This window comes from Ptychodera flava, chromosome 5 (genome assembly GCF_041260155.1).
Source record: "Ptychodera flava strain L36383 chromosome 5, AS_Pfla_20210202, whole genome shotgun sequence".
In the NCBI taxonomy this organism is placed as follows: domain Eukaryota; kingdom Metazoa; phylum Hemichordata; class Enteropneusta; family Ptychoderidae; genus Ptychodera; species Ptychodera flava.
In genome coordinates this window covers 8,337,339-8,364,220 of record NC_091932.1, presented here as the reverse complement: position 1 = coordinate 8,364,220, position 26,882 = coordinate 8,337,339, and the positions used below count along the sequence as shown (strand labels likewise).

The window sequence follows — 26,882 nt, the reverse complement described above, 5'->3', positions numbered from 1 at the left end:
CCTGTCCTCGAGGCGCGTTCTGCTTTTATAGAGTTAAATGTTTCTGTTAACAGGGATTATGATTTCATTTCATCAGGTCCTTGTATCAATGAAAGATTAACATGATATATGTTTCACATTCTTCCTTTGAGTTTGTAGTTCAGCGTAAGTACAGTACGACAAAACAGTTCTGTACATTTTCCACACTGCATTTACGCTACGTCCTTGATGATACCGTGCGCAGTGGGTGACTTGGCATTTACACCAGGTCATCAGCATATCCATAGACAATTGAAGCTTCTATTGTCCATGGTATCAGATATAAACTTCATTGAATCAAGTCATCTATAAATTCATACGATTCGAAGCCGATCACCATGACAACATGTAAAATGTGGCAAGCTGCGAGGAGATACCTCATATACGATATCCGCCATTTAGGCAGATGGAAGTTTTTTCGTTCAAATGACCTATGGATGGGATAACGAATCACAAGGGGTGTGAACTCGATAAGGAACCATTAATTTAATTGAGTACTTATCATACCCGGGTCACGGTCCCTCCACAAAAAGACCGTGGCTAGGTAGATTGACTTCTCACATATCACATTTATAGCACTGTCATGAGCACTGTCAATCGTCAATTTAAGATATCGTAGATGCATTAGTTTTACAAGGGGAGGGGGAGAAACCTACGTCGTTTATCATAAGGCCGTTTACAGAAAATTCTTTGTTTGCCATCATTGGATCTTTGAAAAACCTACCAGCTGGCCAGCAAAACAAACAAGCACAGAAAAACACAACAACATAGATCAATCGCATAAACTTTAACTTTCCCATCGGTTTATGGATGAAAAGAATGAAAAATCATCTGTTACATTTACAATGCAGTGCTTCTTGTGCTCTGCATTGAGCACGTTGAAAGCAATGCTTGGAAACACAGATTATATTTATACAAGTGCAACAAGTATATACTTAGAGTTGGGTGAATAACGAAATCTCAATTATGAATACAAAGCATAGTTGCGACAAAATGCAAAAAAGAAGCAACGTAATGCGAGGACGTTTACGAAGTTTTGACGAAAACAAGAATATATTTGAATTATATTAAGAATGATGAAGGTAGTCAACACTTAATGAAGGAACATGAGAATTTCACGTAATGGGTTCAATTTGCAACGTGTCTCAGTGACATGTAAATTTAAGATCGAGACTTGTATTGATGTTTACGATTGGACGTATAATTTTATCTTTAATTCATATCTATCGTATGATCAAAGCCAAGCCTTAAAGATAACGTTTAAAATCCCATTCTAAAATAATATGGGAAAGGGAATACAAAGGACAAGAGAAAAAATACGACAGACAGGGCAGTAGAACGACCAAAGAGGGGGTCCAAGGCATTTAGACAATTGGACAAGCGTATCTTGGGCGATGGCACCTGTCAAGCTTGTCTACCGAGAACTAAAGTCTATACATCTCGTGTAGTCAATTGAATATTACCAGCAACCTCTCAGCAAGCTAAGACGAGACCATGAGTTAAAGTAGGGCCAAGGCGAGGTAACAAGATAAACAATACGAGAAAAAAAGTAATAGTTGTTTTTTTTCAAAATGTTGCGTAGAACAAAAAGGTGTTCTTTCAAAATTTGAAAATTCCAAGCATTCCATTGCAAAAGTTTCTGAGTATAACAAAATATGTCACTCAGAAAACAAATGCTTAACATCTTGTTAAAATTTGAAAGTACTGTCTCTTTCATACAATCACAAATTTTGTAGTAAGAAGTGTGGGTAGCTGAACAATCCGTGACATTATTCGGCCAACCATTTTTTCACCCTGAAATCAGAGAATGAAAGTCGAAATATGGGCAAATTTCATGATTTCATCGGTTCACTTGACCATTTACATTAAAATTGGACCAAATTTCGATCTTGAATTTGCTCTGTTAGCATTCTATTTCTGAATTAATAATGACACGTTCAGCGCGGTATCTTTTGCGGCCAACATTATTTATAATCAATTGTGCAAATGGAATGACGAATTGGGTGAAATACTAAATTGTAGTTGGTTTTCCCGAGTAGGAATAGCGACGTGAACCGCTAGTTGTGCAATGTTAACTGCAAATCGAAATTAGAAATTAGAAATTGGCACCACGTGTCCAACTTAGGGAGCCCAAACATACCCGCACGCGGACGGCAAACAACTAATTTATTTTACGTCACCTAGTGAAATTAATAAGAAGCAAACACATGTAACCCCGGGAAATCATAACATGCTGCAACAGTGGAGAGTAGAAAAATGCAAACCACTATATTGTTAACACTCTACATTATCCATATGAAATATACACATTGCATACATTTTACGTTTGAGTTGGATGTAACTTCAATTTTGTTTATGTAACATGTAAGTTTTATGAAAACAAAAGCGTATCTCTTAGCCACCAAAATGGCGCTATACAATGTAGCCAGACAGTGAGCGGTGACCGTCAATTTTGCATCTGCACTCTGCAGCTGCTAGAAGTGAACTCTGTAAGTAGTAAATCATAATGTTTGAATAAGTTGTTATAGATAATTGTGTCTATAATATGTATATGACCCAGGAGAAAGAATTACCAGATTTGAACACGTTTATAGGGCGCTTGAACCGGTTCCAGTACGACCGTGATGTAAACAACAAAATAGGCGGTGACGACATGTGGCAGTTGAATAGTGTGCTGCATCACTATGAAGGCAGCGCTCCTTCGCTCAAATAAAAAGTGTTTGCCAGCATTAGGAACTGTAAACCATTAGTGGGGGTTATCTGAGCATATATGTCAGGGTATGGCAAGTCTGCGTATGGAGCGAACGTCTTCACTGCCTTTACTAATGTTTAAGTACCGAAACAGCGCGGTTACAGCGACAGAGGGAACCCACCTTGAAAACTGTATGTATGTATTGACACGTTTCCTTGGACTGTAGCGGCAGCAGTCTAGCCTATGCCGCAAGAAATATTCTCAAATACAAACATCTGCTATTAAAACATTCGACTTGTTAGTGCACAAATTGTAGATATACTGAACTCATTATTCCACTAGCTTTATTTTCATGTACTTGCAATCAAAAGATGTTTATATAAACAGAAGTAGCAACCAGTTCACATTATCTCTTTATCTTTCACATTGAATGACAGAGACGTCAAAACTGACGTCCTAAAACTAAAAAATTATAAATTGTGATGAAATCAAAACTTAAGTGATGGATAGAAATTTCGTTCGCTACATTATCAAAGTGTTCGATTGAAATCACCCGAGTGTTCTATATCCTTTGAACAGATCTGAGATCATCTCGTCTCGATCATGATAACATCATAAACAAGTCACAGTTGAAGTCTAACAAGTCTCTTTGCAGACCTTGCAAACTTAAGAGGTAAACACATTGAGAACAGACGAATTAAATGGAAGGCTGATGATAGAAAACGAAATGCAGCTGTAATTGATCATAGGCTATGAATTACATTATGTATTGGTCAGTTTGTCATGAAAAATAATAGCCAATTAAGTTTGTATAACATTTTCTGTGTGTAGCTTTGTCTTTATAAATCGCTCAATATAGCCGCTTTCCATGTTGCTAAGCTACCCAGTTTGGCATATTGCAGGACGTAACCTGAATGACCTGTGTTCATATGCTAATGACGCATGACCTCTTGCCAATAAAACTGCGTGACCTCAAACAATAAAAGGAATAGTAAACTACACAACGAGGTGTATAGGAGTCTACACAGCCTGTATTGCATGATATCTTAGTCCCAGCCATGGGTCAATCATTGTTCATCGTTCGCTTTGTGTTGATTATTGCTTTTAAACTTTTGTTGGCGTCATTTAGTCAGCAAGGTAAGTCAAGCTTTGCCAGAATTTACTGGAAAAGATTCGCCGGTTCTTTCAGGAAGAAAATTATCGGTAAGATACCAGGAAGTAGAAATGTTCAGACAGTGTAAGCCACCCTAGGCTTTCAAAATGTACATACAGGTTGTGTTATGACGGTAGCATGGCTTGTCTAATTTTCTGTACGGCAAAGTGACGGTTTGTGACCAGACAATTAAAACACTACATAACAAAGTGTCTTTGCTTGATAATTGGAACTGGATGTATCATATAGTTATGTGAAATCTGAATGGATCAATTATAGAAGAATATTCAGACAAAATTGTCTCTCATCAGTTGTGAAATAACGAGAAACGTAGGGGCCATTTCTTGGCGTTATGTTGTGTTGCCAGAGAACTCACTGAATACGTTAGTGTCAGCTCAAACCACGCTCTAACAGTAGGTGATGCCAAATCTCAAACCTAACTTGTCAAAGTGCAATCGAGTGTGTAAGCACGAGGGCACAGTGGAATCTGGAAATTTATAATCATCCATGAACAATTTCAATTTAAAATCATTTTTCACATCACATAATGTATGCAGATCTGTCACTGGTAGGGGTACATAATATTTTGTTAGGACCGTAAAAGACCATAAGTATACGCTGAACACGATTGAAACCAATTTCGGATAGTTGGATTTTCATATTTTTCAAGTATCTCAAAAGTGATAGATGCCATATAGCTGAATGTTGCAACATCGCAAATTACTCATAAAAACGAGTGTGTAATGTAAAAGAAAAGCAGATGAGATTACATTTGTAGTTTAAATCAACATTACATCACCATCCAATTATCCCAAATTAGTTCCAATCGTGTTGCCATTGCTAGACTGTATGGAAATAGAAAATGGCACAGTCCACCATTCGTATCAGCTTGAATTATTTGAAATGTATTCTCTAATACAGTAACACTAGCCCTGTGATAAAAAGATGATCAATTTTTCAAATGACGTTTTCAATCAGCAACAACGAGTTTAATTTTTTTTTTAAGTTGAGGTACGGCTGACTGGTGGTCGGACGCCATTTGAAGGAAGAGTTGAAGTAAGACGAGATGGAGAGAACTCATGGAGATATATGTGTGGAACTGGTGCAGGATGGGACCTAACAGTAGCAAGGGCTGTGTGTAAACAGTTGGGTAAGATAAACATTTTTAAGTTTATTTCCAAAATTAGATTTCATGAAGTACAAAAAATGTAAGCTTACACACAAAATGTGTGCAACAGTCCATGAAATGTTTGACACATAGTAATCTGTGGGTACCTGCTATTGTCCCAATGAAAGTTACTAAAATCACTGTTCTCGTCGTTGCCGACGTTCCAATCACTAAATTCACGTGAAACTAAAGTTAGATTATTGTTATGGACAACATCTACCTCGTAATAGTTTGTATGACAGAACTTGCAGAAATATTAAATAGACATCCTGGTTTAATTGTTTCTAAAAAGGACATGTCCCGTATGTAAGATTTTAATGACTGGCAAATGACGTAAATTGTTGTTTGCAAGCACTATTTAATGCAACTTTGTCACTGATAGTAAGCAAGTGATCAGTAAAATTTGGAAATGGAAATCGTCGGCAAAATACTGTTTAAAGGCATGAAATGACTTTGCAAGTATTACAGGCTTAATCGTCTTTTAACACAACGAATGCCTTATAGATTACACTTTGACGCTCTTGTTCAAAAACAGGTTATTTCACTGTGATGTGGGAATGGTCTAACAGTGAATTTGGTAGAAGTGATCTGCAGTCTTCTGTTTGTGACGTCAGATGTCCTATCATGTCAGAATCGTTAGAAGACTGTACCATAGATTGGGACAACAACGGACATGATTGTCAGTGTGATGACAATTACCATGCAGGAATCACGTGTTACTGTGAGTTGAATTGATTTTATTTAGTTACTATTTCAATATGTGGATAAATAGATTCCTTACAGATTAAGATTACATACAGAATTAACCTGCAGGATTGTTATTTGATGTATCAACCATGATAGAATGCTTTCATTCAGCAGATAGTGTCAAACGCTTCAAATGCTTCATTTATTATTACATTGTGTTAGTTCGTTAAATTAACCAACAATGAAATTCATTCAGCAACAGTTATACATAGTTAACACACTCCCATGAATTTTGGGTTTCGCTCATTCAGTTTCTGCTGAGTCGTCACAGTCAAAATTCGATTCGAGGAAAAGAATAAAAATATACTGCAGCACGGGTACATCTACCAATGAGTCAAGCAAAATGTACAATGAATACGTTTTTTACATGATTTTCCTTTTTGTAAACTTAGACGTTAAATGACTGAGCAAAAACTAAATAAGCGGAACCCAAAATACATTAGCGGGTGTCATTATAAGGGCAGAAACAGTCACCTTTCAGCTTGATATCCAAAACATTAGTGTCTTGTCACATTATATTCATAGTTGAATATTTAAACAACTGTAAAATTCTGTTTATATTACGTCACTCACCAAATGATATGTACCTTGCTTGTTATTGCACTCATAAAGGAACTTCAACCGACGAAATGCTTGACTTGGTAAAGCGACATTACTTTTATAGTAAAGATATTCATGCTAAAAGACAATAACAATGTGACTAAGATTGGGTATTTACCCACAATACCTTATATTCTTGTTCATTGTTTAAAATAACTAATATTATTTACGATGTTACTTTTCAAGTGCGTAGCTACTTGTTATTATTCTCAAATTAGAAATGTTTAGACGGTTTGCGTGTTTCATAATGCGCTGTTGCAACAAAAATGGGGGCACCATATCCATGCCGGGGCAATATCGCATCGGCAATGGGGAAGTCATCTATTCGCTGAAAGAATTTATTTTTATGTTCATTGTTTAAATAGCTAAAGGAGTGTGTTGTAGTTGTACGAATGGTTTTGCAATCAGTACACATAAACTGCTGGCAGTTAGGGAAAAAGTTGCTGATATTAGTGGACAGAGGTTTTTAGTTAAAAACATTTATACTGTAAGGGGCCGTCGATAATAAAAGCTGTCGCACAAGAAACGTAATTCCTTCGTTTTACTTGAACCCCCCCCCCCTCAAAACGAAAGTTCTTATGCGAAATCAATTTCGTATTATGATGTTGTTTCTGACAAACCCACACACACCTCTCCGATCCGCACGCCCATGAAAAAATACCGGAAGGGCACATTAATTAATAAACCTCCACTTTACGCGTTTCACTTTTTTAGACAGAACATTTTAATGTATTTAGGACGTAGGAAAATGTTTTACATACATGTTTCACGTTGAAAAAGCATACAAGTTTTATTTCACATTCATGTCTTTTCGTTGTCTTTTCCGTCTCCGTATTTTGTGGTCATTCTGTTCTCGATGAACGCGAAGGTAGTTTTGCGTTCTCGCTGCAAAGTCGCACTTCGAAAACAATAGAAAATCCTTATGCGATTTTGACGCACACAAAACGAAATCAGCTTTTACCCCCTCAGCCCTAAACGAAAGAATTACGTTTCGCGCGTCAGCTTTTATTATCGACAGCCCCTAAGTTGATTTATGTCACTTTGACAAGCACTTTGTTAAGTCATTAGTAAACAGCTCACTCTGTGCGTGAAAATCGCTCTGGTTGTGAATAATGAAAAGTCTTATTTAAAACCACCGTGAATGGACGATCTTTGACTTTTTACAAGAAGGAAACTATTTTGGAATGGAAGCTTTAACCAGTAACAAAGCAACTTTACTACTGCCTCTGTTAGAAATTACTGATTTTGGTCACATTGGTTTACCATATATGACGGTTTCGCGTTCTGTACAGACTTCAATTCTCTCATATGCGACCAATATAGTTGAAATGATTAGTTTACATTATTTGTTATATTGCCGATTCAAATTTCATGACCATCTTTCCGCTTCACGGTGATTTCAATGATTGTCTGGTTGTTATCTCGTTAACCGATATACTTGGGGATACTGTCTGTTGTGTAGCACAGACCGTTCTTTGGTGAATGTTTCTTAGAAAGACAGATGGAGGGCCAGACTTATCAATGACAGTGTCATGTATCTTTGAGTCGGGATTCCGCAGTTAACGAAGTAAGAAACTATATTAAATATAGTGAAGAACTCAACACTTTAGTGAAAATTGAAAGACAGATTTAGACGTCATTATGTATCATTCTTTCAAGAAGACGTAAGTCAGAGTCTGTTTATCTTTTTCAGATCCGGGTTTTTTCGGTCGGTATAAGAACAGTTATGACAGAATATTTCCCCTAGCCATGCCATGGCCGATACCCAAGAATGACGTCACAATACAGCGGTGTATCAGAGCATGTCGGGATCAAGGAAAGACAATAGCCGTACTGGAAAGTGGCGATGAGTGTTACTGTGGTGATGACTCTGTTGATTACTGGCGTTATGGAGAGGCTATTCCAGGATTACCAATACTGCCTGACACACAGGCTGTGCAATACAACACACAGCAGTGTCCTGGTGATACTGGAACATCGCCACACGTACAAGGCTGTGGAGGAGATTGGCAATTCGATGTTTATAACAGTAAGTAACAACCGACGGAAACGTTTATGGGTTAACGTCGCGCTTTATTCAACATGCCCCAAATATATCGCTCATGCCGAAATCTTCAATTCAACAATGATGAATATTATTGCATTTACAGCATCTTTCGGTGCCTGTGGCGGTAACTACACTGATTCCAGTGGATACATATATTCACCAAATTTCCCCGGTAACTATACCAACGATCAATCGTGTACTTGGACAATAACAGTGGATCCTGTACACATAGTAAAGCTAACCACTCTTATGCTGAGATTACAAGGCAATGACATGGTGATTGTGAAGGATGGGATAGAAGATCATAGCTCTACTATCAGTACTTTTACTGGTTATTCACTATCACAGCCACTATACAGTTCATCAAATACTCTTCGCATTGAGATGATTACCGACGATACAGGCAATGATCTTGGATTTGTACTGCAGTATGAGGGTAAGAATAAGAAATCGAATTTGGGAAATTGATTAGCTGTTCAATCTATCCTCGTAAGAGTTTCACGACAGTAGGTAGCTTCCTTACAATGGCTTTGTACAACAATTCAAGGTTTGGACTCCGTACAGTTTAGTTATGTAAGAACAACTCGTGCAATTTGAGCGAATACGGAGGAAAGCAATTTTCACAAACAAAATTTTCAGTTGGCATAGCAAACAATCCAATGAATTATTGAGATAGTATTGTAAAATACTATTTCTCAAGCTTCATATCTTAACAATGGTCACTAAAATTGTCTCTGGCAATCTAAACGTTCAAATAATCGTCGCATACTTTAGCTGTTGTTGCAGTTTTAACGACGCAGACTCTACCAGCAACATCCACAATATCTGCTACGGAAGTTAATACTCGTCAAATAACAGTGCAGTCAGAAACATTAAAAGAGACCACAATATCTGCCACCGAGATGAATACGCGTAAAATAACATCACAGTCACCAACGTCAAAAGAGACTACAATATCTGCCACTGGGGTTAATGCGCGTAAAACGTCATCACAGTCACCAACGTCAAAAGAGACCACTATACAGCCTGAGATGTTTCAACAATGTCCTACCAAACCCTATCAATCTTGTAATTGTAGTGGACAGCTGGCGAGTAAGTCGTGAACACAATGGTTTAAACTCATTCCTGCCTTTACTCTATATCAAATATTTGTTTATTGTTTTATTGATGAATGTTACTTTTAATAAACAAGAATACCGTGTCAAATATAGGATATGATTATTAATGTTCGACGCTACCCTCAATCTTTCCCCTTTTCCTTTTCATTCATCAGAAATAACTTATTTTACAATTCAGAAATGTTGCACGTTTTGTTTCAGTTGGATTCGTAATCGGTGTCATAGTGTCACTTGCAGTCACATCAATCACTGCGGTCATTATCAAGATTGTTTACAAGAGGTGAGACTAAAGCTTTTCAAATAACTGGAGCAAAAAAATTATTAGTCGTTGTTCAAAATTTGATGTGATATTATTCTATGTCATTATTACGCATGAGCTGTCGTTATTATTTATGGAGCCATGTATATCTGTCTAGGAACCACGTGACAGTCTCGAAGGAGTGTGTCTCTAGCTGGTATTCAGCCTATATACTTTATTGTAGTGTTTAATGGAATAAAGTAGCATTTTAGATTTATTGTACTCGCTGCCTCCAGTCTTCTTTATACCCTTCCACATCGGAACACCGGTCTTGCTGGCCCCGACATGCTACCAAGTGGTTGACAATGCCATGAAATTTGTTTACCAACTTAAGATGATACTGGATCAGAAAATGTCGTGCGTGCCGAACTATAAGAGTCAACATTGTCCAGAACCAAGTGGGAGAAGACTTTTTGAGAGAAAAAGCCAGCCAGTTGAAGAGAAACCTATCAACTGTAAACGGTGAACAGTCAAGAAGACAAATGAACATCTGTGTGAAGCCAACTTAATTGAACGTTACCGTGGACACCGTCATTGTAAAAAAGAGGACTTGTTACATAAGAATTCGGTGACTTTACATGACTTTTGAATTTCTAAAAAGTTTTCTACGCGCGAAAAATGTTTACCTTTCTTTCGTTTCAGTGTTAATTAATCTTTAAGTTTGTGTGAGAAGATGCGTCCTGTTTACGTTAGGAATATTGTTAGTAATCGAACAACTCTGAGGTAATCTTAGTCAATTATGCAAATTGTCTCCCCAGGTATTTCTTACATCATTAAGTAAAATGTACAATGATATATGTAATGTTGCTTTATCGAACAGGCGCCAGACAACGAAACGAGGCAAGGAGGTAGAAGACACTAAAAGATCCGTGGACGCAGAAGTAGAAGATTCTTCGTATACATCACTTCAACTGAATGAGGTTACTCAAAGTACATATGAATCATTGAATTCCACTCAGGAAGGTTCTACCGTCAGTAAGAATGTTGGTAACACGATGGAGGACGCTATCGAATCATCTCCGTATCAAGAAATAACGTCTTTGAAATAAACGTGACCTCTGAACCGATGCTATGGTATCCGACTGAAGGCTTCATGTTAATCATGAACAAGAACACATCGTCACATATTCAGAGACTCAGTGAAATGTGAACCTGTAGTGTAGATACATAATAGTGTGAAACGTTTAATGATTCCTTCATGGATCAACGAACACAAGAAAAAGCCGTGAAATCGCTTTTGCTCATATAATAAGTTCTTACTTTGCCATGCAGTTACTATGTAAGCTATTATCTGCATAACTTTTTCGTAAGATGCATTTGAACCCTCCAAACTTGCAACTATGTTCGCTTCTTCATTCCAGTGTAACGATAGCGTGCTTAATCATTTCTTGCTTGTCGTCCTGGGAACCGAGAAAATATCACAGACGTATAAAATCTGAATAGGGTTCGATCTGCTGCAAGCTTGCAAAGCCCTTAATAGCCTTGCAGTGTTCTACCGTATAAATGACATTGAAGATCAATGATTCCGAGCCAGCAAAAAAGTAACCCCTTGTCATAAATCCATACGAAGCCAATTCTATGATGGACGTCAATTCGTCTGTGCAACAACTATCTTCTGAATTGACTTCAAACCATATACGTTTTGCCTTAAGGCAATATGTGCCTCGAAATTTTAGGACTTAAACTTTAGCGTAACTTTTCTGAATGAAAACTTCTAACCATTTGCTTACCAAGTAAAGAAGAAAAATAAGGGGTCATTATACAAATTATGGTACTAGAGAAACAAATAACATAACATTTCCCGATGTCCGAAATTCAAATGGCCGCTATTCCTGTGTTTAGCTCTATATAGTAAGATAAAATAATTATGACAAATCATAATAAAATTTTTGAAAAGGTCTTTCTTTTGTTAACTCATGTATCATTACCGGCGTTTCTTTCATTAAATCCGTATCATTGCCAATGTGTTAATTAACATACAATGCAGCTACCGGTTAGTCAATTAAAAATATATTGGAAAACAACCAACAACTTTAATTTGCATTAAGTGCGGACAAACGATGTTTACTGACATTGATATTGATACTGGTACTCAAATCACGATATGATGATGAGACCTAGGATCTAGCCAATCAGCTGTAAGCGGACCTTATAGGACCGCAGACACCGATGACTGTGGCCGGTAAAATATGTCTTGGACCTTACATATTAAACAGGATGAATTGACACCTTCTATCCGTGCCTTATCTAGCACGGTCCTACACTTCATTCAAGCAAATCTGTGATTTGTGTTCGTGACGTAAGTAAATCATTACAATCACATGTAAACAGCCGTCGTCTGTAAGAATTCCAATTTCATGATTTTGGGGCTGTACTTTTGTTTTTGGATGTCTCGAAAAACAGAGGGTTCTCCCAGTTACAAACACGATTGGAACTAATTCGGGATAATTGGATGGTGAAGTAATGTCAATTTAATGTACAAATGTTGTCTCATCTGCTTTTCTTTTTACATTACACACTTGTTTTTATGAGTAATTTGCAATATTGCAACATTCAGCTATATGACACCTAACACTTTTGAGAAATTTGCAAAATATGAAAATCAAATTATCCCAACTGAGTTCAAATCGTGTTTACATCTTTCTTACCTCCATGTTTACCTTTATATCAGTGTGTTAAATCTAGAGAGACATCGGCCTAAGTTATCTTTACGATTGACTCTTTGTAAACAGCCTCCTACACTGTAAAACATCAATTTGCCTGATTATATTAAGGCATGGACATTCCAACTTGGTACCATGTGGTATGTCAATGGTTCTTGGAAGCTCACCTCCAGAGCAGTAGATGTCGACCACCCTTGAGCAGATATTCATATTTTTTTATCAGACAAAACCATGGTGGTAAAAGCGAGATGATAAAATCTTACAAATGTATTCACAAAACCTATGTATCAGCATAGACAGTGAAACCACCATGGTCAAAGCATAGACAGTAACAATGGTCTGAAATTTCCAGTAAAAATTCACAAACCTCACACAGTAACACTAGCAACTGTGACAACAGAGAACAAAAACTATTGATTTCTTCGAAAGGAAGAGTAAGAAACTTTTACACCTTGTAGAGCAGTAATTTGTAATAATTTCGTAATTTGTAATACTGCAGTAAATTGTAATAAACTTTGGAGTAATTTGTAATAATTGAACCAGCGCAATTTGTAATAAAATTTGGAATAATTTGTAATAACAATCACTGCAGTGATTTGTAATAAAATTTGGAGTAAATTGTAATAACGCTTTTTTGATGAACCAATCTCTAATTTGAATGGTGGTACTCGTCAGTGAGCAGACGCTAATTACATATCCTTTTATTTCGAGCAAACATGTTTTCTTTTAATCATGTTTTAGCAAAGTTTTAACATGTAAAAGGAATAGATGGATTTTCAGGTAACAGACGGCCTTCTATCTATCTATCCACGGTAGGGGGCGCCCTGCCATCCTTCCCTGAGAACCGAAACTTTTAAATAGTTTAAGCGGGGCTATAGCACACTAAACTTCCTATCGAAAGAATCAATGACTTCATTGATTATGTTTTATATCTAGAGCGATAGTAGCTGACTCATATATAAAAACGCCAGGTATACAACATAACCAATGAACTCCTTGATTCATTCGAAGGAAACCTTAGTTTGCTATAGCCGTGCATATAAGTATTCAAAATTATCTTTGTTTTAGTATATTTGAAGAAATAATACAGTTACACTATTGACCGAACCCTAATGATGTAGTCAATTTGAAGCTGGGTTAGGTTTAGGTAGGCTGTCCCCAGTAAGTTACTTACGAATGTAATTGAAGTAGTTGATCACGCGATCGTCATTGCTTCAGAATGGTGTCAATTTAAGTTTATTGAAAACGCTTTATAAACAGTACTTGTTGATGATTCGGTTCTCAGGGATGGATAGAAGGGCGCCCCCTACGATTGCTAGATAGATAGAACGCTGTCTGTTACCTGAAAATCCATCTGTTCCTTTTACATGTTAAAACTTTGCTAAAACATGATTAAAAGAAAACATGTTTGCTCGAAATAAAAGGATATGTAATCAGCGTCTGCTCACTGACTAGTACCACCATTCAAATTAGAGATTGGTTCATCAAAAAAGCCTAATTACAATTTACTCCAAATTTTATTACAAATCACTGCAGTGATTGTTATTACAAATTATTCCAAATTTTATTACAAATTGCGCTAGTTCAATTATTACAAATTACTCCAAAGTTTATTACAATTTACTGCAGTATTACAAATTACGAAAGTATTACAAATTACTGCTAATATCGTAACGCATCTTAGTGCCAAATTAATTGCTTCCGTCCTTCGCACGGGGATATACGCTGCACACCAACGGTCCGTCCAGGGACTGTACGGTACACCATATTGCTAAAGGACCAGCAAATAAATTGGACCAAAATTCAGGCGATTCTCGGATGCACTTTCGACTTTGAAGGAATTGATGATTTTTTGTATGTAAGACCGAAATAGTTCTGAGGTAAACGATAGCGTCAGAAAGGTCGCCGATGAAACCGTTGGAGGTAGAGGTCGTGACTGGGAGTACATTTCGGAGACTTGCTGTATACTGCCCCAGCGGTAAATATTTGCGCACGGAACTTCTCACAGCAATATGTCAGATTACACGATTGTCAATATGTACACCGCTACAAATTCCTATTTGGGAAATTTCTACGATTTCACGATTTATAGATAAAAGAATGACAAATTATATTCACCAGTGTGAGGTTGATCAATTTCAATATAATTTTTGTAACATGAAAACAAAAGCATTTCTCATAGCCACCAAAGATGACGCTATACAGAGTAGCTTCTGCCTTGACGCCCGAAAGCGAGCGGTGACCATCAATTTTGCATCTGCAGCTGCAAATAGTGATAAATGATAATGTTTGCTTTTACAGACAATTATATCTACAATATGTATAAGACCCAAAAGAAAAAATAACCAGATGTAAACACTTTTATAATGCGCTATAACCGGTTCAAATACGACCGTGATGTAAACAACAAACTATAGGCGGTGACGACATGTGACAGTGGAGGCGTTTGCCATAGCACCATGAAGGTAGAGCTCCTTCGCTCAAATAAAAAGCATTTGCCAGCATTAGGAACTGTAAACCATTAGTTGGGGTTATCTCAGCATATATATATATTAGGGCATGGCAAGTTTGCGTACGGAGCGAACGTTTTTACGGCATTTACTTTTTAAGTACTGAAACAGTGCGGTTAATTTCAACAGCGGTAGACGGAAACTCACCTTGAAACTGTACGTATTGACACGTTTCCTTGGGCTGTAGAGGTAGCAGTTTAGCCACGTGATTGCCTATACCACAAGAAATATTATTCTTATCAGATGAACATGTTTCTAAAATACAGACATCGGCTATTAAAATATTCAGCTTGTCAGTGCGCAAATTGCAAATATTTTGAATTTCATTATTCCACTAGCTTTATTTTCATGTACTTTCATGATTTTCAGGTTAAGCATATATGTAGTTTTCATGACACTTGTAATAAATGGGTTTGCAGTGATAGTACCATTAGTTTTGTCAATCCCACTGCGGATTCTTTCGGATGTGGTGTACCTTCAAGTACATGTACTTTAAAAGGACCTCTTTATTATGAGATTCATGTGATAGGAAATTTCCTAATACCAAGGAGAACAAACAAGATTGAAAAGTGTTAGGCTGCATTCACAAACACCTGGGGGTGTAATTGAATACAAAATTTTTCAGATTTTTTCAAATGACCCTCCCCCAAACGCAAAATGTGTTCAACCCCCCCCCGACTAGCTATAGTTTTGAAATCCCCCTCAAAGGGATTGGAAAGAAATTACAGGTGGTTCGCACATTTTTGCGCAAGTATTTTTGAAGAGTCATGAAATTTCATGCATGCCTTTTGGGGATGGTCACCCGGATTTTTTTGTGCAACTTTTAGAAGGCAAAATCTGACCTATAGTGCTTTATCCAAAAATATCAAATCATAATACTTGACAGTCTATTTGGAAAACTATTATAATTTCTGCCCTAAAGGCAAGCTAATCTGTGCATTTACTTATGTTTGATAATTCATGTAAATGTACTTTGCATGAAGTGCTGTGCTTACTATATACCTATTTCGTATATTTCGTATGTCACAGATTTTAATTTAAAAATTGGCCTAAAAGTTAATAATCAAGATGATGAAACCATTTGAAAAATGAAAATGAGCCGTATTTCGATGTTCTTTTGGGTTTATTGGTTGGCCGAAATATTTCATGGATTATCGCCAAACTATAGTGAAGGTAAACATTACAGCTATTGTCCCTTTTGCGATCACATCAAAAAGGTTTGGAAACTTTCCTCACCTGTCAGGAAAACTGGACACAATTAACATATTTGTATGCTAGAATAACATAATTCTGTTTGGAAAAGACTGTAATTATGCATGAGTAAAGACCGTATTCATTGTTATTGGACTTGAATTCAATTTTAAATAATAACAATGCTGACTGTACACAAATGACTGAACTGTACTTTTCATCACGCTTTAATGAGAAGAACAAGAAACTGCAGGGGACAAAACCACCAAAAAATTAGTCAAACGTCTCAGCTGAAAATTGACTCATATATTTCATCTCGGTTGGAGGCAGTTATGTTTCTAACCCCCTGTAAGTCCCCAAATCCTTTCAAGTGCCCCTCGCAATATACCCTCGTCATATTTTCAATCCTCCCCTGTCAATCCCCCGCCCCTCCAGAGGTGTTTGTGAATGCAGCCTGACAGAGTACTTTACTCACCCACTGCAATAATGCGAGAACAAGTGATTGAATAGGCCAACGTTTAATGCTAAAATGCCGTTGATTACAAAAATATTGGCAAAATGAGTTCTTTTGAGATTACGAAGAACGGGAAATAACCCCTATTTTACTAACAATTCGTAAGTCATACCTTAGCATTAAACCACAGGGGCTCAGAAGTGGCTATAAAGTCAATATTACAGCGTTTTTCTTTCTTTTTCAATGTTAAAAATAAACTAGCTGAAGAGCACAACACTTGTGTAGCTGTCTTTTGTGTAGCTTGTATTGGCATGTATAGTGCGCCCTCAATAGGGAGTGTGATCATATGTAAATGCGACCTTTAGTTCCGTGACCTCTAGCCATGCCTACTTCCCTCTCCATATGGCCGGCCATGCGAACAGACGTCGCTGTGTTTACTGACACACTGACACACAGATCGTTCAGAATACCCCATTTGTATCGGAGATGGCAGCGATACAAATTCTACCGTATGGGGAACAGTTGTGTGGCCACTCTGTCAACACATTTTCAAAATCGCGTACCATTTTTAGTCTGCGTTTGACAACTACAAAACAGGTATCGTTTTAAAGCTCTGACATTGCTCTTCTTTCTTTCAAAATGTTATACGCGTACCTACACAAATAACCTTTATAACAGTATTTCTAATAGAGATGACGAACATCCACAAAATGATTCTCGGTACTTGAGCGAAATCGATAAACTGGGGGTAGAAATGAATCGTCAATATTTCGAATATTTGTTCACTAATCGGACTCCTTGTTGGACATGACCTTCTGCAGAACACGTGGATTATGTTGACTGTCGAAATTCGTCGAAATTCACAAGACAGGGGCTTAATAAGCGGCCAAAAACTGCCGATCACACTTGGTGGGTAATTTGTGACCCAGCGTGACCTGTACTTTATTAATGATGTAATCTGGTCGATGATTGGCTGAATGCCGGAATACATTATCATAATGAGTCTCCAATTTGGAGCTGACCCGGACTGTGTGTAGGAGTCTACACAGCCTGTATGCATGATATCTTAGTTTCCAGCCATGGGTCAATCATTGTTCATCGTTCGCTTTGCGTTGATTATTGCTTTTAAACTTTTGTTGGCGTCATTTAGTCAGCAAGGTAAGTCGAGCTTTGCGATAATTTATTGGAAAAAGGATTTGCCGGTTCTTTCAGGAAGAAAATTATCGGTAATATACCAGGAAGTAGAAATGTCCAGACTGTAAGCCACCCTAGGCTTTCAAAATGTACACATAGGCTGTGTGTTATGATGGTAGCGTAGGCCGTGACAGTCTCACAAAACTGAAACCAAACTTTTACTTGGGGGAAAAAAGTTCAGTCCTAGGATCTATAATTATTCGTGGCGCGCCGCGCGGATGCTGGCCGTAAGTTAGTTTGTGTTCAGAAGTTGAGAGGTCACGGCCCTACGTCACTGTAGTGACGTACTGCAGGGATCCTCGACCAACAGTTTTACGCTAGCAAAATGGCGGTCTACGTGTAGTCATGTCGCGCAAACTTAGAAAAAAGGCGATATTTCAGTGAATTTTGAGCGGATTTCTGGTCTGGTGAGTCCCTAATAACCAAGCTGTCGATGAGTGTTGGCAATTTGTAATTTGGATGGAAAATTTTTCGAAATATCGTCGAGCAAACTTGCGCAACGGGTGCTTGCGGCGGATTTGGACGCTAGTCTATGGAATATTCCCATAGCTGTGGTGGCGGGGTTAAAATCGTAAAAGTCAAAACCAGCCCGTAAAAGGCATGAATCCCGTCTGAAAACACCACAGCTATGGACCCACAGCTAAGTATACGCACTGCTGTATCTCAGCGAAAATTTAGAAAAAAACAATGGAGCTACTGCTAAGAAATTTACAGACTCTTGGCTCTTGATGCATCAGTTACTGAGCTTTTATACTGGTAAAAAGGCATTCTGAATACAGCGGTAAATTTCCTCCCAAACGAGAAAGGATAACACGCGGGCATTCTGCAATGGACGCTGTCAATTTTACCTTGCTGCAGGCCCCACACCAATCTCGGCCCGGCCGCCCGCTGCACTTGTACAGTCTACTACCTCCATGTAGTACAGCCTTACAGGACTAGTAGCCGGCCAAACACACAAAAAACAACGTCGCAGTGTACAATCCGTAGGTCAGAACCGTTGATCATAAATTTTCAGAACCAGTGATGTTTAAAGGTTTTGTATTGATCACTTCATTTAGGTTTATGTGAATGACTTTCTCATCGAGCTGCGTCTATAATTGTCCCGGGCATTGTCCATGCAAATTTGGGGCCTGCCTTTAATAGTTCCTCCGATCGTCTGTAGACTACAGCCAAACTCACAGTCCTGAGCAAATTGTACAGTTGTGAAAGTCAGATATATGTATCATGAACTTTATACAAAAATATATAAACAACAGAATCAAACCAAGAGGTTAGTTTGCTGTTGGGCCGGGTGCGCAGGGGACGACTTTGCAGTGAGGCCGCGGCCGGGATCTCTCTTGTGTTCGAACTTCTAAGCTTACAATGCCTGGCTGGAGCTCCATCGCATCGCAGCTAGCCGATAATTGTACTACTGTAGTCCTTGTGAGGATTAGATATCCGTTATGTTCGATGTTATTTTGATATACTTTTAAATTTAATAAGTAAGACTTTTGTACTGCATTCAAGATATAATTTTTCCTTTCTGAGCGTTTTCAATTACGCCGTACGGCAACGATATGCGAAGTTGATAGGCTGTGTTGCCTGCAGCGTAGCCTGGCCGTACACAAAACTTCGTTTGAGTAGACGGAGCAGAATCAGTCCTGTCATTTATTTTAAACGAAATTTTCATTATACTCCATAATGGAAGAAACGACTAGCTCAATGATTACAATGGTGAAGTGTGAATTTTTATTCATATATGTTTTTCTCTCTCAATTCATTCAGCAAACTTGATCTCCGTACCATCGGTCACAACGTGCAGTGCCTTGCATGAAGCTTACAATCGACTGCCTCCGTCTTTAGTTTAGCTGTTCAAGACGTTTGTTTGCACGGCTCATTATAGTCGGAACAATCTGTAAACACTTACATATTTATATCTTTCCGGTATTTCACCCAACTTTCGCGCGTTTTTAGCTGAGTCTCCAGTTTCGATGGACCAGACCTTTTCGAAGAGCGTATGGTTTCTACGGACGCCACAGTAAAACTTGCGTAGATGTGGTTGAGCATGCGCGGTGGTGTGATTACGTTTCGTTTCGTGTGTCAACAAAGCTGACTTCTGGTCCGGACAAGAAGTCATTTTTCACTCCTTTTACTGTTAATCGTGAGGCGGGCTAGGCATGCAAACCATCCTATTCAGTATTAATTATGGTCTACTTTCACATACTGAGGATGTCATTTTAATCAAAAATATGAAAAAATTGTTAAAAGTTACAAATACTGGGGCTTTAATCGTGAGGCGGGCTAGGCATGCAAACCATCCTATTCAGTATTAATTATGGTCTACTTTCACATACTGAGGATGTCATTTTAATCAAAAATATGAAAAAAATTGTTAAAAGTTACAAATACTGGGGCTTTAAGGAAACAAACTGCCATGTAACACTAACTTTTCTCACGTAGATGTTTCTTAGAAAGACAGATGGAGACCATGCCTATCAAAGTCATGTATTTTTGAGTAGCGGTTCCACAGTTGACGAAGTTGTAAACTGTATTAAAATGAGAGAAGATCTCTATAATGTAGTGAAAATTGAAACTGTTTAAGACTTCACTGTATCATTCTTACAGGAGCACGTAAGTCAGAGTAATGTTTATCTTTTTCAGATCCGGGCTTTCTCGGTCGATATAAGGAGAGTTATGACAGGATATTTCCCATGACGACGTCATGGCCGATACCCCAGAATGACGTCACAATACAAGGATGCATCGGAGCATGTCGAGATCGAGGAAAGACTGTTGCAGCACTCATTAGTGCCGATGAGTGTTACTGTGGTGATGACTCTGTTGATTACTGGCGTTATGGAGAGGCTATTCCAGGATTACCAATACTGCCTGACATACAGGCTGTGCGATACAACACAAAGCAGTGTTCTGGTGATACTGGAACATCGCCATACAGACAAGGCTGTGGAGGAGATTGGCAATTTGATGTTCATAACAGTAAGTAAAGAAATATTTCCGACTTAGTATGAAGATTTTCTATATGTATCAAATATACCTAGCCGGTGGATGCTCATGTCTTCCGTCTACATAAAAAGTGGTTTGAACAAAAGAACACCATCAGCAATTTCATTGATCGTTATGTATTGAAAGAAACCAATCCAGTCAATTTTGTTATTCTCTTCCTCTCTAAAGACCAGTTGACAAAATACTTTTTTGTCATGAGTACAAAGGAAATATACATTTGGATCCAATGTATATAGCTATGAGGAGCTCCAGCAAATCTAGTAAAACTAAAGGTTGTACAAACCACAGCGGCAGTTGCTCATACAGCCGGGCACTAAAACAAAGAAAATACAATACAGTTGTAACTGAATGGAGTCACACTACTCACGTGATCAAAGGAACATCGTACGTCCTATCTTAAAACAGAGCTTAATTTTTGTACAGCAGTATTAGCTGCAAAGAGGAAATTAGTGCATCCTATTTCACCGATTTTAAAGGAGTTCAGGGACGTAAACATAGTGACTTCATATCTCAGTGTGAATAAAAGATATCATACAATTTATCCCATAAAGTAAATCACTCGGGTGACATCAAAGTGTCATCTTGAGTGATTATTAATATTTTGTTCGTTTCAAATGATGCCTGTGCTTGAACTAAGTAGGACGTAGTTCATTCACTGTCTTTCTAAACACTGTGTACAAACATTACACAATGCTATAGAAAGGCAGATCTTTAATTTGGGAACAATGAAGACTTTCGTTGTGAAATTAATGATGATGTACATTATCGCATTTTCAGCGTCTTTCGGTGCCTGTGGCGGTGACTACACTGATTCCAGTGGATACATATATTCACCAAATTTCCCCGGTAACTATACCAACGAACAATCGTGTACTTGGACAATAACAGTGGATCCTGGACACATAGTAAAGCTAACCACTCTTATGCTGAGATTACAAGACAATGACATGGTGATTGTGAAGGATGGGATAGAAGACCATAGCTCTACTATCAGTACTTTTACTGGTTATTCACTACCACAGCCATTATACAGTTCATCAAATACTCTTCGCATTGAGATGATCACCGACGATCTGGGCAATGATCTTGGATTTATACTTCAGTACGAGGGTAAGGATCGCCGAATGATAAGAAATCTTAGTCAAATGTTCAAGACGAACAAATAATATATTTACCTTCAGTTACGACGATTATGAAACGATTGTCCTAGAATTTGATTATACTAAGCAGATTTCTACAAAATTGTGAGGGTGAAATGTACGATAATTGTACTACTTTTTCTGGTCAAATAATATATGCAAGCTTCACAGCAGTTTCTGATTGGAATATTAACTATTTCTATGAATCGTATGGATAGTATTGTACAATACGATATCTCAATTCTTTTCGTTGTATCATAATACTTAAAATCATGTCTCCAGCATCCTAGAAATTCAAATACGTGGCATTGTTCATTTCGTTGAAAGCTGTGAATCCAATGATAACGACGCTGACTCCACTGGTGACATCCAGGGTACAGGCTACAGAAATCAATACACGTCAAACAGCATCACACACAACAACACAAAAAGAGATTACAACCCAAAAGGAAACATCTACACAGCCGAAACAGCCGAATTTAATGACGTCACATGGACACATATCAACGACATTATTGACAAAGGGCACGACAACTGTGATGAAAACTGAATATTGCTGCAGTTGCCGTGAAAGCGCTCAATCTTGCGATGGCAGTAAACAAATTGCAAGTAAGTCGTACGCATATCAGTGTCTCCGACTGTTTAAACCGTGTCCTCTTCCCCTTCGTCTTTAAGTTATTTCTTTACTCATCCTTCGACTACTTTTTCTTTGAGAACGACTGTCAAAGGAAATACAACTTGAAGAAATACAAGTCTGAAATGTCAGATATAGGCTAGTAACTTCGCTAATCAGAAGAAATACTTGTACTTAACACTTACTTAGAGCTTTCGGGAAAGCCGACCATTGAGATATATTCTACGTTTTGTTTCAGTGGGATTTGTAATCGGTGTCATAGTGTCACTTGCAGTCACAGCAATCATAACAATCGTCATCAAGGTTGTTTTTCAAAGGTGAGATAAGATTTCGGAAAGCATGGATTGTGCCTTTAAATGGAATATTCTAAACGCATTTATAAATGTTTTTTTTAATCTAGTATTTAGCAACTCGAAAGGTACTCGCGGTGATATGATTGTCTTCCAATGAATATCCTATATTACAAATTAAACTGTAAATAACACGTTCGTAACTAATTTAGGAGAATAGGATATTGTAGTGATGTTGGTCTAAGCAAATATAAGCTCATCTACTCTTCTTTGTTTTGCAATGCACTCGTTTTATAGGTAATTTGTAATATTGGAACTTTCAGCTATAATAGTGCAACTAACACTTTTGATAAATTTGAACAATTAAAAGGTCCTATTCACCCAAAATAGTTCCAATCGTGTTAAATGATGTTTGTGATCTTTATCTGCCAAACAGGCGCCAAGCAACGAAGGGAGACGAAGAAGTAGAAGATAAAGCTTCATATGTGAACGCAGAAGTAGAAGATTCTTCGTATACATCACTTCAACTGAATGAGGTTACTCAAAGTACATATGAATCATTGAATTCCACTCAGGAAGGTTCTACCATCAGAAAGAAAGTTGACAACACGATGGAGGACGCTATCGAATCATCTCCGTATCAAGAAATAACGCCTTTGGAATAAAGGTGACCTCTGAACCGATGATATGGCATCCGATTGAAGGCTTTGATGACTTGGATGAAAATCAAACATTTTTTTTATTATTTTCAATGAACGTATAATGAGATTTTGAGAAACAGAACGAAATATGAAACCAGGGTACATGGAAATATTTTGTTATGGGATTTATATGTCCATATTTCAGTTTCTCATCGCATATTTTCAAAAACGATTTTCATAAAGATTACTCAAGATTATTGTAAATTCACATGATTATTTTCATGAGGATAGTCCAGAGTTTATGTCGCCAAAGTTTCTCTGCAGTGACTGCATAATGTTTGCAAAAGACAACGGAAAGTAAGAAGCAGTGTTTGTAAAATACTAGTACACGTATTGCAACTTGTTAGTGATATCGAGATCAACCCATCAGGTCTTAAATGTAAATTGCAAGCGATGTATGTTCTAAACCTGTTATAATCTAATCATTATGGGTTATTATGTTGAAATGTGTGAAATGGTTTCATACCAAATGTCAGAACATATCAACTGATATCTATGCTACAGTATACGATAGTCCAAATAACCCATGGACATGTTCACTTTGTTCACTTAAATCATTCACCGATTCATCCCTTTAGGACGAAGACTGTGATGTCAATGAAACACCAGCAATACATGTAACTATAGTTGACCGAATTTAGAACACAGAAGTTGATGGAGATATAACTGTTCAATAATATTTTGCGATGTTGCTGAAAAACTGAACCGAAAATTACCCACAATGTCCGGCAAAATCGGCCCGGAACACGTCAAGGGATTCTACATAAAAAGTTCACAGTCTGTATTTTGAATTTTCTGACGTTATTATGTGTTTTTCATATTCTCTATTTATGGTTCTGATTTGTGCAAAAAATATGATAAGAAATGTCAAAAGGCCGCGATATAGGGGATCAGAGTGTCAAAATACATTGATTTCACGTCAGTCTGAAGATATCCAGATGTGACTCACTTTTTCCAGTGTAGGCAGAGCACTTCGTGTTTTCCCGAGATACACATTTTCAGTTAATTGTTATGTGACATTTTTGTAAGAACAGCACTGAAACAGTTTACACGAGTTTTGCTAGGATGGCTCCTTATACAAATCGTGTAGGTATTTACTTACGGTAAATCAAGTTGACACGGCTAGACATCGAGAATCACACGACCATGACAGATGACAGCCTGTGTTGGCTGTAAATACCTGTATGTCAACAACAATGAAACAGAATATAACATTTACTCACGTAAAGTACACATACTCGAAATGACATTTGTAGAGCCAGTCAAAGGATCAAATTTAATATTTTTCACTGCCATAGATGGTTAGATTAGTTCACTTCTAAGTTTCCATTTTCTGACATGCACGAGCCATTCCTGTTAGTGTTAATTTCGAGCTTAAAATGTCACTACTCACGTAAAGTTCACAACGAGTTAAAGAAAATTCTTATTTGTAATTACCAATTCCAATTTACGATTGAGAGGAGCAATAATTTACTGTCGTCGTTTTACGCTGTCCCTTATACGACATCAGTTACGATGCTCGTTTATGTTTTTTTGAACTCGTCATAATATTCTCTTCCCGACGAGTGACATTTTAAGCTCGAAATTAACACTAACAGGAATGGCTCGTGCATGTCAGAAAATGGAAACTTAGAAGTGAACTAATCTAACCATCTATGGCAGTGAAAAATATTAAATTTGATCCTTTGACTGGCTCTACAAATGTCATTTCGAGTATGTGTACTACTTTCAAATCCAGTCAATCCAAATTTACGATATTTTTCAAAATAGTCAAAACGCTTTGAAGGCTTTTATTAACAATGAAAACTTTATTTCCACGTCTTTGTCCTTATACCTCTATTTCTATCCTCATTTGTATTTTTTACTCAGTAACTGCCTTTACGGGAGGCAAATTTACATTAACCTCACATAAGCTATTTCGAACTCCTCGTCACATTTCTGATTTCTCAGTTGGTTCTTTCAAAGTAAGCAACGCAAGACAGTGTACATTGTGGAGGGACTGTGATGTAGGCTATACCAGGATCTTCGGACAGCGTTCTGTCTGGGTCACGGCGCCCGACAGAGTATACAACCACATGGGGGTTATATTTGATCACTACGACTGGATCTATTATCCTGTCATTTGAAACCTAAATATAGGATCTAGCCAATCAGCTGTAAGCGGACCTTTAGGACCGCAGACATCGATGACTGTGGCCGGTAAAATATGTCTTGGACCTTACATATTAAACAGGACGAATTGACAGCTTCTATCCGTGCCTTATCAAGCATGGACCTAAACTTGGTTCAAACAAGTCTGTGATTTGTAAGTAAACCATTCCAATCACCTTTGAACAGCCCTTGTCTGTGAGAATACCAATTTCCACGTTTTCGGGCTGTACTATTGTTTTTGAAAAACAGAGTGTGCCCCAGTAATATCTGTCTTACATGTACATACATGATTAACTTTACAGTGTAGTGTGCTCAATCTATAGAGACGTCGGATCTTTACTACCGACCTTGTGTAAACAGCCTCCTTCACTGTAAAATATCAATTTGCCTGGTTATGATATGGCATAGACGTACCAACTTCATACCTTGTGGTACGTCAATGGTTCTTTGAGGGTAGTAGATGTCGAAGACCCTTGAACAGATATTCAGGTTTTTTGATCAGACAAAACTATGGCGGTACAAGTGACATGATAAAATCTTACAAATGCATCCACAAAACCTATGTGTCAGCATCGACAGTGAAACCACTATGGTCAAAGCATAGACAGTCACAATGGTCTAAGATTTCCAGCAAAAATTTGCAAAACCTCAGTAACTCTAGTAATTGTAACAGCAAAGAACAAAAACTATTGATTTATTCAAAAGGAAGAGTAAGAAACTTTCACACCTCTTTATGACAAAATAACGCTGAATCGTAACTTATCTTAGTGCTAAATTAATTGCTTCCGTCCTTCGCACGGGGATATGCGCTGCACACAAGCGGTCCGTGGAGGGACTGTATGGTACACAACATTGCTACAGGACCAGCAAACAAATTGGACCAAACTTCAGGCGATTCTCAGATTCAAACTTTCGACTTTGATTGAATTGATGTTTTATTTTTGTATGTGAGACCGCAATAGTACTGAGGTTAACGAGGACGTCAGAAAGGTCGCCGATGAAACCGTTGGTGGTAGAGGTCGTGACAGGGAGTACATTTCGGAGTCTTGCTGTATACTGCCCCAGCGGTAAATATTTGCGCACGGGACTTCTCACAGCAATATGTCAGATT

At 37.8% G+C, this 26,882-nt stretch overlaps 2 protein-coding genes across 2 annotated transcripts; both read left to right on the top strand.

Annotated features, from left to right (window-relative positions):
• The first annotated feature begins 3,687 nt into the window (after nt 1-3,687).
• On the top strand, nt 3,688-13,279 carry LOC139132920 (kremen protein 1-like). Its single transcript, XM_070699273.1, has 8 exons — nt 3,688-3,847; nt 4,870-5,013; nt 5,567-5,752; nt 8,072-8,407; nt 8,529-8,861; nt 9,200-9,517; nt 9,745-9,823; nt 10,662-13,279. Exons 1-8 carry the CDS (start codon nt 3,769-3,771, stop codon nt 10,888-10,890), a joined length of 1,704 nt encoding a protein of 567 aa, XP_070555374.1. The 5' UTR covers nt 3,688-3,768; the 3' UTR covers nt 10,891-13,279.
• Nucleotides 13,280-17,735: 4,456 nt separating this feature from the next.
• Nucleotides 17,736-22,669, top strand: LOC139132686 (kremen protein 1-like). The gene is made up of 4 exons (XM_070698953.1): nt 17,736-17,817; nt 20,494-20,829; nt 21,634-21,966; nt 22,323-22,669. The coding sequence occupies exons 1-4, from the start codon at nt 17,739-17,741 to the stop codon at nt 22,667-22,669; spliced, it is 1,095 nt and encodes a 364-aa protein (XP_070555054.1). The 5' UTR covers nt 17,736-17,738.
• Nucleotides 22,670-26,882: the final 4,213 nt, after the last annotated feature.

Coding starts and splice junctions, on each gene's coding strand:
- LOC139132920 (XM_070699273.1), top strand. CDS start 3,769: ATGGGTCAATCATTGTTCATCGTTCGCTTTGTGTTGATTATTGCTTTT. Junction 3,848..4,869: donor GGCGTCATTTAGTCAGCAAG/GTAAGTCAAGCT, acceptor TTTTTTTTTAAG/TTGAGGTACGGCTGACTGGT. Junction 8,862..9,199: donor ATTTGTACTGCAGTATGAGG/GTAAGAATAAGA, acceptor CGCATACTTTAG/CTGTTGTTGCAGTTTTAACG.
- LOC139132686 (XM_070698953.1), top strand. CDS start 17,739: ATGGGTCAATCATTGTTCATCGTTCGCTTTGCGTTGATTATTGCTTTT. Junction 20,830..21,633: donor GCAATTTGATGTTCATAACA/GTAAGTAAAGAA, acceptor TCGCATTTTCAG/CGTCTTTCGGTGCCTGTGGC. Junction 21,967..22,322: donor ATTTATACTTCAGTACGAGG/GTAAGGATCGCC, acceptor TTTCGTTGAAAG/CTGTGAATCCAATGATAACG.